This window comes from Silurus meridionalis, chromosome 20, assembly GCF_014805685.1.
Source record: "Silurus meridionalis isolate SWU-2019-XX chromosome 20, ASM1480568v1, whole genome shotgun sequence".
In the NCBI taxonomy this organism is placed as follows: Eukaryota; Metazoa; Chordata; class Actinopteri; order Siluriformes; family Siluridae; genus Silurus; species Silurus meridionalis.
The window spans coordinates 3588473-3604883 of record NC_060903.1 but is presented as its reverse complement, the minus strand read 5'-3'; the positions used below and the strand labels follow the sequence as shown (position 1 = coordinate 3604883).

Here is a 16411-nt window from a genome sequence, read left to right as displayed (position 1 = left end):
TCCAAACATAGCTATTAAATATCTGGGCCTCAATACCACCCTGAGGGGATCAAGGATAGTTCTGAAAACCAAACTGCAGTTTTCATCCAGACAGTGGTAGGACTAAAACATATGTAAAAAGGTTAGCTGGAAAAAAATAGCATCTATCACATCAGCATTCAACCCGAGGTATATTCCAGCAAACCTACAGTAGCTTGGATGGACCCTGAGCAAGAGTGAATTGTACAATCACTAATCTAACAGAGGGTGATGACGTGGGGACCCTTTTAAGTGCCTTCCTCCAATCGGCCTCAGATAGCCTCACACCCGGTTCACCTTCTCATCTGGATTTGATATTATCCAGGCAGTGGCTTTCAAAAGAAAAAAGGTGAGAATACATTACACTTATACTAACCAAAATCACCTCCATGTTTCTTTTGCTAATTATCAGTACGTGAACGTGAATGAAGGCTGATATATTTCTATACTCTTATTTTGTACAACCGTCGCATACACTGATTGTTAGTGCCACCAAGTGGTGGAGCATCACTGAGCCATCATTTCATGTTGCAGTTGTTTGCATGCAGGCCCACGCTAGCACTGCATCTCAATATTTTGGCATGAGAACGGCATAATCATCAGTTTCTTGAACCACTTACCTGAAATTCAAACACAGCTTGTGATTGCACACAAATAAAACGGACTGATTCATTTTTTACAGAGCTGCTGTTTTAACAGGGCAAATCCCTGCAGGCAGATAGACAGAAGTTTCTAGTGTTTTGCACTTCCACAAATTTGGTACCATTTCACGTTTGGAACCAGTCAAATGGCAATTTATTGTGTCATCACTTTCTAATCTAATTAATTATATCTTACGTTTTTAATAGGGTTGAGATCTTTTTTTTTTTTTTTTTTTTTTGCACGTCTTGTTAAAATACAACTTAAGCTTAATTTCCTGTTTAACACCACCGCCTTCAAACATGGCCACAGACCACAATTCTGACACTCTTCAGTACTCTCATTCACCATCACACTGATTGAACACACAGTGTGAAAGGTTTACTTAAAGACAGTGTGAAGTATACGCTCATGTCTGCTCCTGTCGTAACCAATATATTTGATCAGTGTTTCCTTTCCTGTTGTATCCTGTTCTGATTCACTTGCTTTTCCCTGCATGTTCTAGTTTTCCTACTTACAAATAACATGAACTGTTCTAATTTGTCCTATTTACTGATCACATGACCTTTGCCTGTTGTAGTTTGTCCTACATGCAGATCAAATGACCTTTGTTTATTGTAGTTTGTCCTACTTGAAGATCACATGACTTTTGTCTGTTCTGATTTTGAACTTGAATTTGTTTCCCCATTTGGATTGGGTTAGTGAGGAATTCAATTCGATTCAGTTTTGCTTGTATAGCACTTTTAACAATGAGCATTGTCCAAAAGCAGCATTGGGAAATCACAATATCAATGAAATTAAAGGAAAAAATAATAACTTCATGTCCGTCTTTGTGGTCTGAGAAAATTTAAGTGCCGTAAGTTTGAACATGTGCCTAGTGAAATTGAGAAAATGTAGAGAAATTTGGCAAATACTTCGAAGAAAATAAAACAGTAATGCAGTTTTCATATGTTTCCATAAGAGCAAATACCTAAATGCTATGGTGAGAACACAATTATTGGTGCCTTTTTTCTTTTTCTTCTGCAAGATATGCCAGATTTGGTTTGACTGATTTCAGTTTTGTTTTTGGTTTATTTCTTACATGGCTTGTATTTGACATTTCAAAAATAGCCCTCATTTGCAAATACAGAGGTATCGTAATAAAACAGATTTCAAATCAATATTTCCAGAATTTTCCTCTGTGCTAAAAGGAACTATAAACATGGATATTTAGCAACAAGAACATTGGCAACAAGACCATGCACACTGAAGATTATAAAGATTATTAATGCGGATGTAGGTACCATATCTCTGCCCACAGACTAATCCGCACTTGGCATAACAAAAAGCTAGTTAACAACCCTCCCATCCCATCATTTCTCTTTTTAAAAGAAAAAAAATACACCGTTCATGTATATTTCACACAACTCATCTCCCGCAGGATCAGAATGTTAAACGACTAAACAGACAGCTGAACAAACCTTTAACCATGATAGGCATTATTAATGTATGGATAAGGTTTCCTATGAATCGACCTTGAGGCTATAAAGCTTCATTTCAAATTGATGTAGTAGAATAGAGAAAAAATTCCAGTAAAGCATCATGTAAGGAAATTGGATTCTCCTGTATTAAATGTAAAATTTGCAGATTCCATCAGGTTACAAGAATAGTGCATGTACTGCCATGCCCCGAGGGCCCGATGTGCTGCAGAACCTGTAGTTCGCATCGTTCTGCTGTGCTGTTGAGTTTTGCACCTATTAAGAAGTGGTAGCAGCATGGCCTTAGGGAAATCCTGAGCTCCATAACACTGCACTTTTCAATTTTCATTTGCTTGTAAAACTGCTGTGGATGTGTCATAACTGAACATCCTCTGAATTTGTGGAGCTTCTGTAGTGTCCACACCAAGATGTCAAAGAGATGGCAATACTAATAGATTTTTTTTTCTATAGCTAGTGATCCTCAAAACTTGAATCACACTGCATCATAATGGTGTGAATCACATTGCATGCTTCATATGTATCTTTAATGTATCGTACCGTTGGCTATGCATCAAGATGCTAATCGCATCAGCCTTGGTTACGGAGATGCGCATCTCTAAGATATATGGATAAGCATGGACTCTGTCTTCAAAAAAGCCAGAAAAAAACTTGGACCAAAAAACAGTTTTATTTCGATAAACATAAACATCACATTTTTTGGATATCTGACAAACAAAAATACATACTGTTCCAAATTACTGTACTGAGCTTAAGCTTAACACCTTCAGATGCTGTCAACAACTGTGATGCGTGTTTTTATACCCTGAAGTAATTACTAGCTTTTTTCTGCACAAACCTGGCAAGATTGATTTTCTTTCTTTCTTTCTTTCTTTCTTTTTTTTTTTTTTTTTTTAAAAAAAGCAAGAATACCTCTACACTCCAGAGAACAATATTATAATGTCATACAAAATGCCATCTGGAGACATACAGAGCACAATGCAATTAGAGAGATGTTGGTAATTGATCAGGAAATCTAGTGTCTAGAACGTTTATTTTCACAGTGTTACTTAAATAGAGGTCAAGAGGATGAGAGAGAGAGAGCAATCTAATTAAAGACATTGAATTCAATAGTTGGTTGGCTATCACTAACACGGACATTACTTCACTCTGTCTCTTTCTCAGTGAATCACTGGTCTTCTTACACACAAGAAACTGTGCATTAAAATCTGTAGGTACGAATGAAGTAAAGGTCTGTCAAAATAAAAAGAAATAATATGACTAGACAGTCAGAATAATTGACTACTCATATTGTCTGGCTGAAAGAATAGAACAATAAAATGTTAGACACACAATGAAAAAAAGACTTTCCCCTTTACAATAAAACAAATAAGTGCCTGTCATCATATAGCAGCTTATTCAAACATCCTTAAACTTTTCTATTTTGTGGATTATTAACAAAATATCCACTATGCTGGTTGTCTTTTCAGACAGTTCATCTGACTGATCAAGGTATTTAGGTGGCATTCAATCGTTTTATCTGTTTGATTGTTGTGGAGCGTATCCAAGGAAAGACTGGGCGTATGAAAGGAAAATCCCTCCAGTCTATCAGAAAAGCACCACTAACATATACATTCACACAGTCATTAACATGTAGGGGCCAATTTAGTGCAGCCAGTCCACCTACCAGCATGTTTCTGGAGGGTGGGAAGAAACCCATAAGGACGCATGAAGAACATGCACTTAAACTCTGCAATCCATGCTCAGGATCAAACCAAGGAACCTTTCAGCTGTGAGGCACTAAGACTACTGTGCCTTCCTTGTTTGTTTTCTGGAAGGTTGAATTTTAAAGCGTTATGTCAAGCAACATAAATGTCTGTATCCTTTTTTGTCCTGTGCAAGGTGTGCCTGTAATTGAATCCTTTTGCAAACAAACTCTGGTTTATCCCTTTTATCTAACATTAATCAAAAATAGAATAGAAATAGGTAAACCATTCAGAGATCCCACTGGGCTGACTTCGAGCCCAATAGACAAAGAGCTGTTCTTATGGACTGTCTTCTCTGATCGATCTGCTTCAAGTCTTCTTCAGCAGTGGATCTCATATGCGATCTGTGTGTCAAAAAGCAGACTCTGGTTTATAAATAGTCCCTCTGGGTCTGGTGGTGGACCCTCGATGCCCTCTGCAGGGGCTCTGCGTGGTCCAATGGTAGAAGTTAGAGTGCCTTGGCCTTGGAGTGCTTCTCGAGGCTGTGGTGCCCCATGCTGAATGGAGGTGGGTGGTGGAGGCAGGACAGGCTTGGCCCGGTTTAACACGTACATCTCATGGCCACGCTCATCCCGGTACTCCTCAAGTTGGGCAAATGTAGTGGGCCCGTCAGAGTAGTCATTGACATAGAGAATGCTTTCTTCCTTGCCAAAGGCACCATCCTCTTTTTGGCGCTGCCGGTGGCGGCTGTAGATCATGCACAGCAGCAGTAGGGCAGTCAGTGCAAGGAGCGAGATACCCACAGCGATGGCTGTTTGGGTGGCTGTGCCCAGGGCACTGAAGTCCATGCTCTCCAGTTCATACAGTGGCTCCTGGCTAACATCTCCCAAGGATGGGTGGTGGTGCGAAGAGGATGATGAGGATGAAGAGGGGTGCAGGTGAGGCCAGGATGATGACAACGATGAAGATGAAACATTGACAGCAAGATGGAAGGTCACACGTGCCACCCCTCCAGGATTCCAAGCCTCACACTCATAGCGTCCTGCGTGGGCCACTGTAACATTACTTAAAAACAGCATTCCACTGCCTGTGTCTTGATCAAAGCTCTCCCTGTCTTTTCCACCATCATCTGCTGGTCCACGGTTTCCCAAATTGACTCCATTACCGCCAGGCCTGGGTGTCACTTGCTTCCTGCTGTCTCCATCTGTCCCTTCTTCTTGCACAAGGCCACGGGGTGATAGCTGAGCTCTACCGTAGGACACCTTCCTCCAAGTGACCTGAGGCTGTGGGTAACCTGAGGCCTGGCAAGACACACGGATGCTTTCACCCAAACGTACGCTTAATTCCCTTGGCTCAAGCTGCACAGCAGGTGGGATGCACACCAGACTATTAGCTGGGACCTCTACCAGACTCAGATGCGAGAGGCGTGGCGGCTCAGAGCATGGTAGTCTCCGCTCAGCTGAGCTCAGCAAACGTTGGCCTTCAGTGTTTATCCAACTGCGAAGCCAGTGAAGAGCGCAGTCACAACGCCATGGATTATCTAACCGAAGAGAGGGATGGAGAGAAGAAAGAGAAGAGATAGAGGGTTTAGCAGATAAATCAAAAAAAGGAAACTGAAACATAGAAGGAGAAGGGGAAGGTTCCAGATTTAACGAGATTTAACAATTACTATAAGAAAACAAATCATCTGATGTAAAAGGTCATATGGGAGTGATTAAAAAAGCAGAAAACAGGTCAACTAGGTTAGAAAAAACCCTAAAAACTCTTGCCCTTAAATCCTATGCAACTTTATTTCAAACGCTGCACTTTTTGCTGGAGAGTCAGTTCTTGTTGGATACCGGTCTAATTCCCCTGTCTGCAAAATGTCTTTTCTTTCTTCCAAATAAAGATTTTTCCTCCCAAGATAATATGCTCATCATCTATACTTTTTTTATCTTAAACTTAATATTGCTCCTGTTTGTGATCTAAAAAAAAATCTTAATTTCTGGTTTAAACATCTTGACTTATTTCCCTTTTTGTGCAAGTCTGTGCATGTGTCTATAAAGGTACCTGTGATGCGCAGCACCTGCAGGCTGATGAGGGGTCTGAGAGTGACAGCACTTAGTGTGCGCAGGTTATTCTTGCTGAGGTCTAGCAGAGCCAGAGAAGACAAGCCCATCAGAGCCTGCTCATCTAACGCCTCCATCATGTTCTCCTGCAGGTGCAGTTCTTGCAGACGCTGGGGGGTAAAAAAAAAGATCTCATTATCCTCCTCCTCATCTTCAGTGTGATTATTCTTGTTACCTTAGACATCATGTTCATCATTGTCATCAGCCTAACCAACACTTTCATTAAAATTTCTGATGATCACAGTTTCTGCTTACATTTTGTTCCAGTCCGGTTAACAGCAGTGTTTACGGCCATCTGCATATTTATGCTGTCACATTTACTACACTCCAATTGACAGGGAAATTATTCGTCACAGTGTACAAATTTCAAATAGGGCTCAAATGTTCAGGAATAGAAACAACACACAAATACACACACCTGCAATCCACGGAATGTGTAATCGTCCAACCGGTTAATGTGATTCCCTGCCAGGTAGAGGATGCGCAGGTGCTCAAGACCACGAAAGGCATCGGCGGAAATCAGGTGGAGGCGGTTGCCATTGAGCGCAAGTTCTAGCAGTTGGCCTAGACTCATGAAGGCATTGGTCTCCAAAGCTGAGATGCTATTGTTCTGCATGTACAGATAGTGCAGGTGACCCAAACCAGACAGGTCCTCTGCCCGGATCTGACCAATGGCATTATCCTGGAGGAAGATAGTCTGTAAAAGGGTACAAAATCTAAATCAATATTCTTAGAAATATTGGCACTATTGTGAAGATGAGCAAAATTGTAAAGTTTAAAATAAAATACTCAGAATACCAGCAAAATCCAAACTTTTCAAAAGATTTCTTTTCAGGAGTCTCCATTTGTCTCCAACTCCACTGTCCTGAATTCAAATTGTGCTCTCTGTCTCATGTATTAAAATTTCTCCTTATGTCTGTGTGGGTTTCTTCCAGGTTCTCTGTTTTTCACACCACTCAGACATTGAGGTGTTAGCTAAGTCATGAGTTCAAATCCCAGCCATACCTAGCTGCCAATGCTGGGCCCCTGAGCAAGGCCCTTAACCACAAAGCTGCTCAGTTTATGAATGATAAATTCCTGTAGGTGAATTGCTTACTGTTTTGGTCCAGTATTTACAGAAGTGTAAATGAATGTGAAAATGTATATGGTGCCACAAAATTAACTGGCCTACTACACAGATCAATCATAACATTGAATCCACTTACTTAACATTTTCTAGGTCCCCGAAAATCTCTGACCAAATTCCCCAACAGTTCAGACCCGCCGAGGCATGGGTTTCAAAATACATACAAAGGTGTTATGGTATATGGCACAAGAATGTTGGCAGCAGATCCTTTTAGTTCTGCAAGCTGCAAGGTAGTGCCTCGATTGATTGGAATGGCTTGTTCTACAGTAGCTCTTCTGTGGGATCAGATCAAATGGGCTAGCCTTCTCTTTTCATGCACATTATGAGCCTTGAGCATCCATTACTATGTCAACGGTCTACCATTTGTCCTTCTTTAAAACACCATCAACCCAATAAGACCACCCATTTTGGAGATACTCTGACCCAGTAATCCACAAATCACAATTTGGCGCTTGTCATAATCGCTCACATCCTTATGCCTGCATATTTTGAGAACTTTGAGAACTGATGTTTTATGTGCTAATTAACATATCCCAACCCATGACATGACCACTACAATAAAGTAATATTTTTAATCACTTCAGCTTTTAGTGTTTTTTTGTTTGTTTGTTTTGATCTCTGCAGGCAGGACATATTCCTGCTTTGCATTCAGAAGGATTCCCAGGACAGACTCCAGATCCACCATGACCCTGGCCAGAATAAAGGGTTTACTAAAGATGAAAGAATGGATGCATTTTTGCTTCTTTTTGCCATTGTTGCCAACAATCCTCAAGGCCAATGTATCAATAGACTCATTAGAACAAAAAATACTTGTTCACTTGTTCTTATCAGTTTCGAGCCCTGGAGGCAAAATATATAAGAACATATAAAAAGATTTCTATTAATCTCCAAGTGGTGGTTCAGTGAGTGACACTTACACAATAAACAATATTCGCTAGAAGGTAGCTTATCATGAAGGCGCTTTCTTTCAGCGGGTGAGAATTGGATCAATGGGAAGCTTTAGGCAATGAATCGACTCTTTCATAAACGCTCTCCCCAGAGTCTCCACAGTGCGGGTACTTGTAAACAACTCAATTGGCAGAGGCAGCATTTGCATTAGAAAGTTTTTTTTTTTGAGTGTGTGTGTGTGTGTGTGTGTGTGTGTGTGTGTGTGTGTGTGTGTGTGAGAGAGTGTGTGTGTGTGAGAGAACAGTGGTGAGCACGTATGGGTCTTTCGCTTTGTCTATACCAATTTATCAACACTATATCAATTGCATTATTCATTATTTTAATTGATTGCTCATGCTCAAACTCTTTCTCTTTCTCATACTGTTTCTGTGGAAATGAACACAGGCGGCGCAACATCAGCTCATTTGTATGGCACTGGTTCCTCAGGTTATTTGAGTAACCTGTGTAAAGAAACTTATAAATATTTAAACGGTGTGTGGTGTTATAGTTGCAGTACAGGTTAATGTATCTATAATAATAAATATACAGTATATATGCTCACATAGAGGAGGAGAATTATATTTGTGTCATTGTTTGAGGCATCAGATAGAACCCATGCCATGGATTTGATATTTATCTTTCTTATGAGTTTGGCAGAATATTTTAATTAGTATTTAAAACAAACAGGAAAGAGCGAAGCACAGCTCCTGCATCATGGTCTGATTCCCAGATACTGCCAATGTAAATGATTGTTCTGATTCAAACCCAATATTTGTTCATTCCTTACTTTAATTTAAACCTAGCTTCCCGTTTCTACCCGAAGGATTTTGAGCAGTCCGTTTTTAATTTGCTCTCAATCCGCCCTATTGCTTTGTGCTGTCGTTTTATTTTGCTTTTATATTGTTCTCTTTTATTAGATTTCTGCTAGGCAGTTTATATGTCCAGTCTTTTTATTGTATATTGTGCTTTTGATGCATGTAATGAAGTTTACTTTTTATTTGACTTTTATTGTTGCAGTTTAGTCAACATCTGTTGTTCCATATATAAATTTGACTTAAAATCTAATAGCGTATGTCTGGGCCTAAACAGGAGATACTGCCACTGAATAGGGAATATAATCCTGCTATGTAGAAAACTATGCTGTTTGCAAACAATGACCTGTGTTCCACGAGCAATGCCCCGTGGTATCTCTTTGAGTCCAATGGAACCACACTCCACCGTCAGGCTGTAGCACCGGCAGCCAGATGGACATCCGATGCAGGGCATGGGCAATAGCACAAGAAGCACCACCAGAAATGAGAGCCAAAAGGGGAGAAATGCCATCTCAGAACACACAGCGCCTGGAGAGGGAAAGGAAAGACACAGGTGCAGAACGAGAGGTGAATAACTTTGTGAAAAGGAAATGGATTAGAAAGAGGTGACTATTGGAATAGGAATAGAATGAGAAAGACGTGAGAGAGTGAGAAATAAAACACTTCGGGACATGCTGTTATTGGAATGACCAACAATCCAGTGGTGTGATGTAGCCTGGTGTAAAGTTGATTCTTTTTTAATATCAGCGGGTCTTGAAGGGCTTTATTCCTCATAGTACACAACAATTTGTCATTGTGAAACAAGTTAGTTCCTGTTATCACTTTTGATATAGACTCTATAAACAGGTCAATTTTCTCTATTATTTCTATGTTGTCATGTTCGTAAGAAACCACCAACCAAAACTTTTTGTCCTGAACATTTTCCAGTGATAAGAAAACTGTAACTGAGCAGTATAAAGTATTCTTTTCATTCTTAATTATTCTCCTGAGCTCATGGCTAAATGGCCCTAGATAAAACATGGCCTTTAACTACCTGTGAATTGATAGTTACTATAGTAACAATAAAGTATTAGAATGAACACATTAATACAAATTTGATTTGAATTACAGCTGGCAACATTGTCTGAGCTGCTGATCGAAAATTAATCCGCAGCTTTCTGACCTTTTTTTTTTCTTCTCAAAATTCAATAGCGGCATGAAATAAGAAAAGAATGAAGACTGTGTGCACACCTTAGGAGCCTAATCAGATATCTAATGCATGAGCAAGTGTATGTGAAAATGGAATATCGTGGTGGAGAAAGTGAAAAGAGACCGTGTGATATTAACTGACAGAGAACTTCAAGCCAAACCGAAGCAGACTGAGACAGATTGAGAAACCATTCTTGCGTCACACAGCCCTATAGAACAGCCTCTGCAGAGAACGCTTCACAGTTTCTGTTTCGGGCTTTGGTTAATTAAAGATGTATGCAAGAGAGGTGCACATGGAGTCTTACGGAGTTCTTTTTCACTTCGCATCTCTCGCTCTGTCTCTTTTATGTTTTCTCGGATAAATAGACGAGGTGTAGTGTTTTTTTTTTCTTTGCCGCTCTGCTATTCCGTGGAGAAGCTTTCTTGCTGTAATCAAAATCTACTGCCTTTTATGTCACTCAGTCTTTCATTTCTTTGATGAAGACGTGGTTACAAAATCACACACCCATAACTTACAGCCTCTGGCACCGTTTTAAAAACAAGAGAGGATGTAAATCTAAGAATATCCAGACCCGAATTGCGTACTATAATGAGCCCAGATGGAGGACAGGCACTACAACATGCTGATCAGATTGTCAGCTCTGAGTCAGTCACATATTAGGCTGAAACAAAGTCACCATGCCAAATCGCTGCCAAAACATCCGTTACCTCAGACGTGTCTGGTGGTAGAGCATCGATATAAATTCAGAAAAAGTGGAATGCTGCATCAACAGAGAGGTGAGCCACTAATAAATAAATAAAGTTGGATAATATTAGATCTTGAGCAAAGATTTGGGCCGGGGCATAAAATTGGTGAGGAAGTAAAATGTAAATTAAACACTGAACAAAGTCGCTGAACAAAAGGCTAAAAGAGCACAGATTGAAAATGACTCTGGGAAAGAGCAAGGCTGAAATAATAAAGAAAAATATCTACCTAACAAGAAGAGCGACTAATTAGGCTTGGAAATAAAACAGACGAGAAGAAAGAGAAAACGGGACCATGTTGGCTTTCGAGCAACATTGTGTTTAATCTGTTTACAAAGAAAATCCTTGAAATATATTTAGAAAACTCGAATATTGTGCCTCATATAAGTGTGGCAAATAACACAGAAATTATTCAATTACAAAATACACAAATTGGCAATCCCAATCTTCCTGAAATTTCAACAAGTCTTCACAGTCCTTGTCCTGACCTTTTCACCCAACAATTATGACATGTATATCATTCATTTGCAAAGGACAAATAAAAAGAGACAAGACAGTGTTTAAAAAGTGTTGGGTGCATTGTGGATGCCAAAAGGCATTACATGAAACTGTAAAAAATGAGCTTCTGAGATCTCAGAAGATTGAAGAGGTAACGATAGAAAGCTTTGCATAGATCTAATTTTGCAGCAAACCTTTGAATTAGCTCTACTATAACAGGATTGAACTAGAGAGCAGGTTACAGGCTAGAACATTTTATTAATGTAGTTGCCAAACTGCAGACCTTGATCCTAGGATTTGATCATAGCCCAAAAAAAAGATCAGTTATATAAACTCAATTCTTACAATTCCTCCAGAATGAGTGAGTGTGTAGTGCCTGATTCTGATTCAGGGGGGAACATCAGCACTGGGAGCAGGTCTGCAAGTACATTCCTCAATTTTGAAAAAATCTGAAAAAAAACCTCAGAGAAATTTGTGTCTCTGGCAATTCAGCATGACTTCTATCCTGACACACAAAATCAAGAAGGACTATTTCTTGATAGTGTGACAGTCACAAACACAAATAATATCACAGCTTTGGGATTTTTCAGTGAGCTACAATTTTTTTATAAAGGACTTGTGTATAAACTACTACATCATGCAGTTCGGGTTTCTCATCAGCGGAGGTGGAAAGTAACGAAGTACAAATACGTATCATTACTGTACTTAAATAGATTTTGGTGGTTTCAGTACTTTACAATTTTTTTTTTTTCGGACAACATTTTACTTTCACATTTTTACACAAACATCTGTAATGTATACTCATTTGATTTTCAAACCAGGCTCGTTACATTAGTTTTAATCTATATGGTTACATGATCAATACTTTTTCTTTTTATTGCACACCATTTTCAGCCCATCAACCTTATTGCGCTTTTTTTTTAACCTACCAGTGGTGTGTCATTTAGTGGTTATCACACACCACAGATGAAGGCTAGCCTACGAAACTAACAATGAACAAGGTAGAAATAAACAACAATTATGGGGTTGATGTGGATGAGACAGAGGGAATCCGCAATGTAAACATGGCTGAAAACAAAGACATTCCTGATCACATGATCATCATCATCGTTGCTATGCTTGTGTTTTATATGGTGGATGTTCAGCCTGGATACATTCATTAGGTAACAACATTTGAAATAGATTTGTATTAATATATTAATATGATGTGAGGTCCAGTTCCCAACGTGACACTAAAACAGGTAGTTGCAATTGGCTATTTTTTACTTAAGTACATGTCAGAGCCCAAACTTCTTTACTTTAACTTTAGTGAAAAAGTGTAGTCAGAACTTCAACTTTTAGAACATAAGTTTTTAAAGGCATGAGAATCTGTACTTCAACTTGAGTGAAGGATGTGTGCACGTACATCTCTGTTTATCAGCACACCAGAAAGGTTGTTTTTTTTCCCCCATATATTCATAATAAAGTAAAGAGTGTGTTGTGAGAACTGACTTTGTTGAAGGTCCCGGGTTTGCATGCGCAAGCACAAAATAATTAATCCATACTCATGATAACAACCTGACAGATAAGAGTGAAATAGAAGACATTTACAGTATATTTGTAGCAACTTTGAGACTTGTGACTTAACCGTGACTCATTGGAATCCATTTGTATTTTGCAAGCAACTCTACTTCAAATATGAAAATAAAAATGCACTGATGTCCTTCTCTTCTTGATGTAATCTTTGCGTTTCTGAAAAACCTGGATATGTGTATATACACACTCTTTCACAACAGATTTTGCATGGCTTTTGATTAAGGTCAGTAGTAATTGGCAACAACAACAACCTTTGCACAAATCCTAAATCCAAAAGCTGAGAGAAACCAAACAGCATGTGGGAGACGTAGCCCTGGGCAGGAATAGTACACGAGAGGTTTTGTGTGTATCCAGTGCAATATAACCTCCAGCTTTCCTCGATGGACTCACTGTGTTAAGTGTGCTTGCCTTTTCTTTAATTTTTTTTTAGATTATATCTTTTAACATGGTTTCATAGCAAGTTGGAGCTTCTACTAGCTTCTGATTTCTTAGGCATATTTTTTGATTATATGATCTTACTAGAGAAGTCCAGCTTCAATTCACTTCATTTTTATTTTTTTACAGTGATAAAGTATGTATAAGTTATAAGAATGTATAAGATTGTTCCTAATAACTGTAAGTTTGTCCCTAATGAGTGAGTCAGTGGCGACTGTAAGAAATAGACGATTATATACGTAATAGATGATTAAATGCAACCTGTGACCAATGGTCCGGAGCCATTGTAGCAGATATTACAGTACTGATATTAATTACAGTACAAGATACCAAAGAAAATGCTGCAAAACGCAAAAATAACCTGTATATCCTGATAAAACCTAATAAATGTCTCTCACACAACAAGAAAGCAGTCTGTCATTTAATCAAAAAATAGTGTAACAACAGTTTAACAGTAATGGTTTGAAGGTGTGACAGGTTTCAAGCTGGATCTACATTTGGCAGAGTGACTAGCAATTATCTCATTTATACAACTGAGCAATCGAGTGTTAAGGGCCTTGCACAAGGGCCCAGGAGCGGCAGATTGACTGTGCTGGGATTCAAAGTCACAACCGTCCAGTGTAACAGTCATCTCCTCAACCACTAAGCTACTATGTTCCTACAATGCATAGGTTTATTATATGTTTTGTAAGCTAATTGCCATTTCAAAGTGTTTGTAATGTGTGTGTGTGTGTGTGTGTGTGTGTGTGTGTGTGTGTGTGTGTGTGTGTGTGTGTGTGCAATTGTGCCCTGAGTCCTCCAGGCTTTCAACAATAGGTCATTGTTTTAAAACAGCTTTAAGGAGATAACATTTTAGTGCCTATAATGTTATTCGTTATAATTGTAAGTTTGTCCCTAATGACATTACAGTTCCATCATTGTTGTTCTGTTCAGTAATGGGCGCTTAAATGCAAAACTGTTTATGCAATATTTGGTCTTGAGCCATTGTAGTAGACTGCTGATATTAATTACAGTCCAAATCCATCTTCAAAGTTAATTTGCTCAGTAACTTTATAAATCTTTAGGCTGTTGATATGGATCCATCCTTTCTCACTTTGAAAAAAAAAAACTCCATAAAGAGGTCGGTGTGTCAAGATGAATTAAACAGATCCGAAGAGAAGAACACTGGGCCATGCTTCCTATGACCATATGTAGGATAATCAGTATCGAATATTAATGGATGGTTGAATATATGAGATTTTGGATTTTTGTACAATGAAGCACCAACAGCACTAACAAAAAGGAAAGAAAATGCACAAGCCATTCAGGCAGCCAATCAGTGACAGGATGATTACACAGAATAAAACTCCCCTTAGATCTCCATATGGGCTGATATTTTTCAGCCTGCTTCTCTGACGCAATCACAACACCTCATCAGCAGTGATTGAGAAATCGCATGTGGAATACAGTCATCATGTTAATGAACAAGGACAAAGTGGATGATTTTCTGTCTGCCCCCCCCACCACCCAAAAAAAAAAAATTCCCCAAAGCATACTCTATCCAATCAAAGTGCTTGAAAGGACAGATGGCAGACGCATGAATTTAGATCTTGACTGTAAGGGTTACAATAGTTGCTTGGTATTTGGAGAAAGCATATCACCAACCTTAGAAAAGTTAGAAACCGTGAATGCAGCTACCTATCAGTGGTGGACAGAGTACGCAAACCATGTACTTGAGTTAAAGTAGAGATACACTCGGTAAAATATGACTCCAGTAAAAGTAAAAGTGCTTCCTTTAAACAAGTGCTAAGATTTATTATGGCTATAATGTTCCCAATATATCATTTTTGTCACAAGACTCAACTCAGTTTATGTGAAAAAAAAACTCTCATGCTACTCTTAGCACAGCAATCTATTATTAAAATGATATTAATTAGTCAAACACTGATTGGTATCTATTAAAATTATCATGAGCCCAAAACCTTCGTTTCAACTACTTAGAGTCACAGTTGCAAAGCGCCAATCAAAACAAGTTCACGCACGCTCGATCCTGATTGGTGGTTTGCTGCGTGCTTGACAAGTTATGTTTTTATCCAATCACAAATAAAAAGGAACGATCAATTCACCAAAAATGTAGTTAAGTAAAAAAAGTAAGATATATGACTTTAAAATGCAGTGATGTTAAAGTCTCCCCAAATGGAAATACCTCAGTAAAGTACATAAAAACACGGAAAAGCTTCTTTAGTATAGTAACAAAATTACGTTTACTTCATAACTGTCCACTACTGTATATCTATCTCAGTTTAAGTTGTTTTTATTATGCAATCGATGAGACCATGTGATATGAGGCATTATTCAAAACTGTTGACATTTTCACCGTCAATCCATCAGTGACTCAGACCCAATTTACAAGCAAAAAAAGAAAACCACAGGAAAGAAAATGACAAAAAAAAATTACCTATGGCCTATAGGTATTCCTCACTCGACAGAAAGCTCTGTTTACAAATACACTGCCAGCTTATATGGCTATACCACGGCTGTGAGACGACTTCTAATGAAACAGTGACTCGACCGGCTCCGAGTACACCATCAATATATCAGGTAGAAAGAGCACAATGCTGTCATTTCTCTCAGGGTTATTATTCCTGTCCTCGCTTTCATCCGCACCGATCTATGACAGGCATCTCGTTAGAAAAGATCAGCTGTGCAATCTGTCAGGTGGAGACACCGAGCGAGAGAGAGAGCTAGAGAAACAAGAAAAGGAAAGAGGAAGAAAAGAGGCCACAAATGATATATAAAAAAAAAAAACTCACACACGATTGAGTGCAACCACAACCAACAACAAACACATCCACTGAAGTAATATTAGAAGCTATTCCTTCTCCACACAGCCCAATAGAACTGTCCCTGGAGAGCAACCTATGGTTTTCTTTTGAACTACGGTTAATGAAAGACTTGGGCAAAAAGGCACGCCCTCATCTCTGCTCCTCTTGTTTTCGTTCTTGAGGATAAACAGATGAGGTGGTTCGCCCCTCGTGGCCTGGCACGTAGCTCACAGACTCTGCCGGGAGAGTTTTGTCACTGTAATCATCCAAATATCAAAATCTACTGCCTAGAAGGCTTTTCTGTCATTCCTTCTCACGCTCCTTTTTTTTATTTTGAGGCAACGAACACAAACCCTCAGGCATCAGATTTAAAGCAT

At 39.0% G+C, this 16411-nt stretch overlaps 1 protein-coding gene across 5 annotated transcripts in view; it reads right to left on the bottom strand.

Moving 5' to 3' along the window:
* Positions 1–2790: 2790 nt before the first annotated feature.
* lrrc24 (leucine rich repeat containing 24) overlaps positions 2791–16411 on the bottom strand; it is a 30257-nt gene continuing 16636 nt past the window's right edge. For all 5 annotated transcript variants that reach the window (XM_046875877.1, XM_046875875.1, XM_046875879.1 and 2 more), the window contains 4 exons: positions 9137–9318; positions 6344–6622; positions 5867–6035; positions 2791–5357 (listed from right to left, as the gene is read on the bottom strand). In XM_046875877.1, the coding sequence (XP_046731833.1) occupies positions 4198–5357; positions 5867–6035; positions 6344–6622; positions 9137–9301 (1773 nt within the window). In that variant the 5' untranslated portion in view covers positions 9302–9318 and the 3' untranslated portion in view covers positions 2791–4197. The remainder of the gene's footprint in view (positions 5358–5866; positions 6036–6343; positions 6623–9136; positions 9319–16411) is intronic.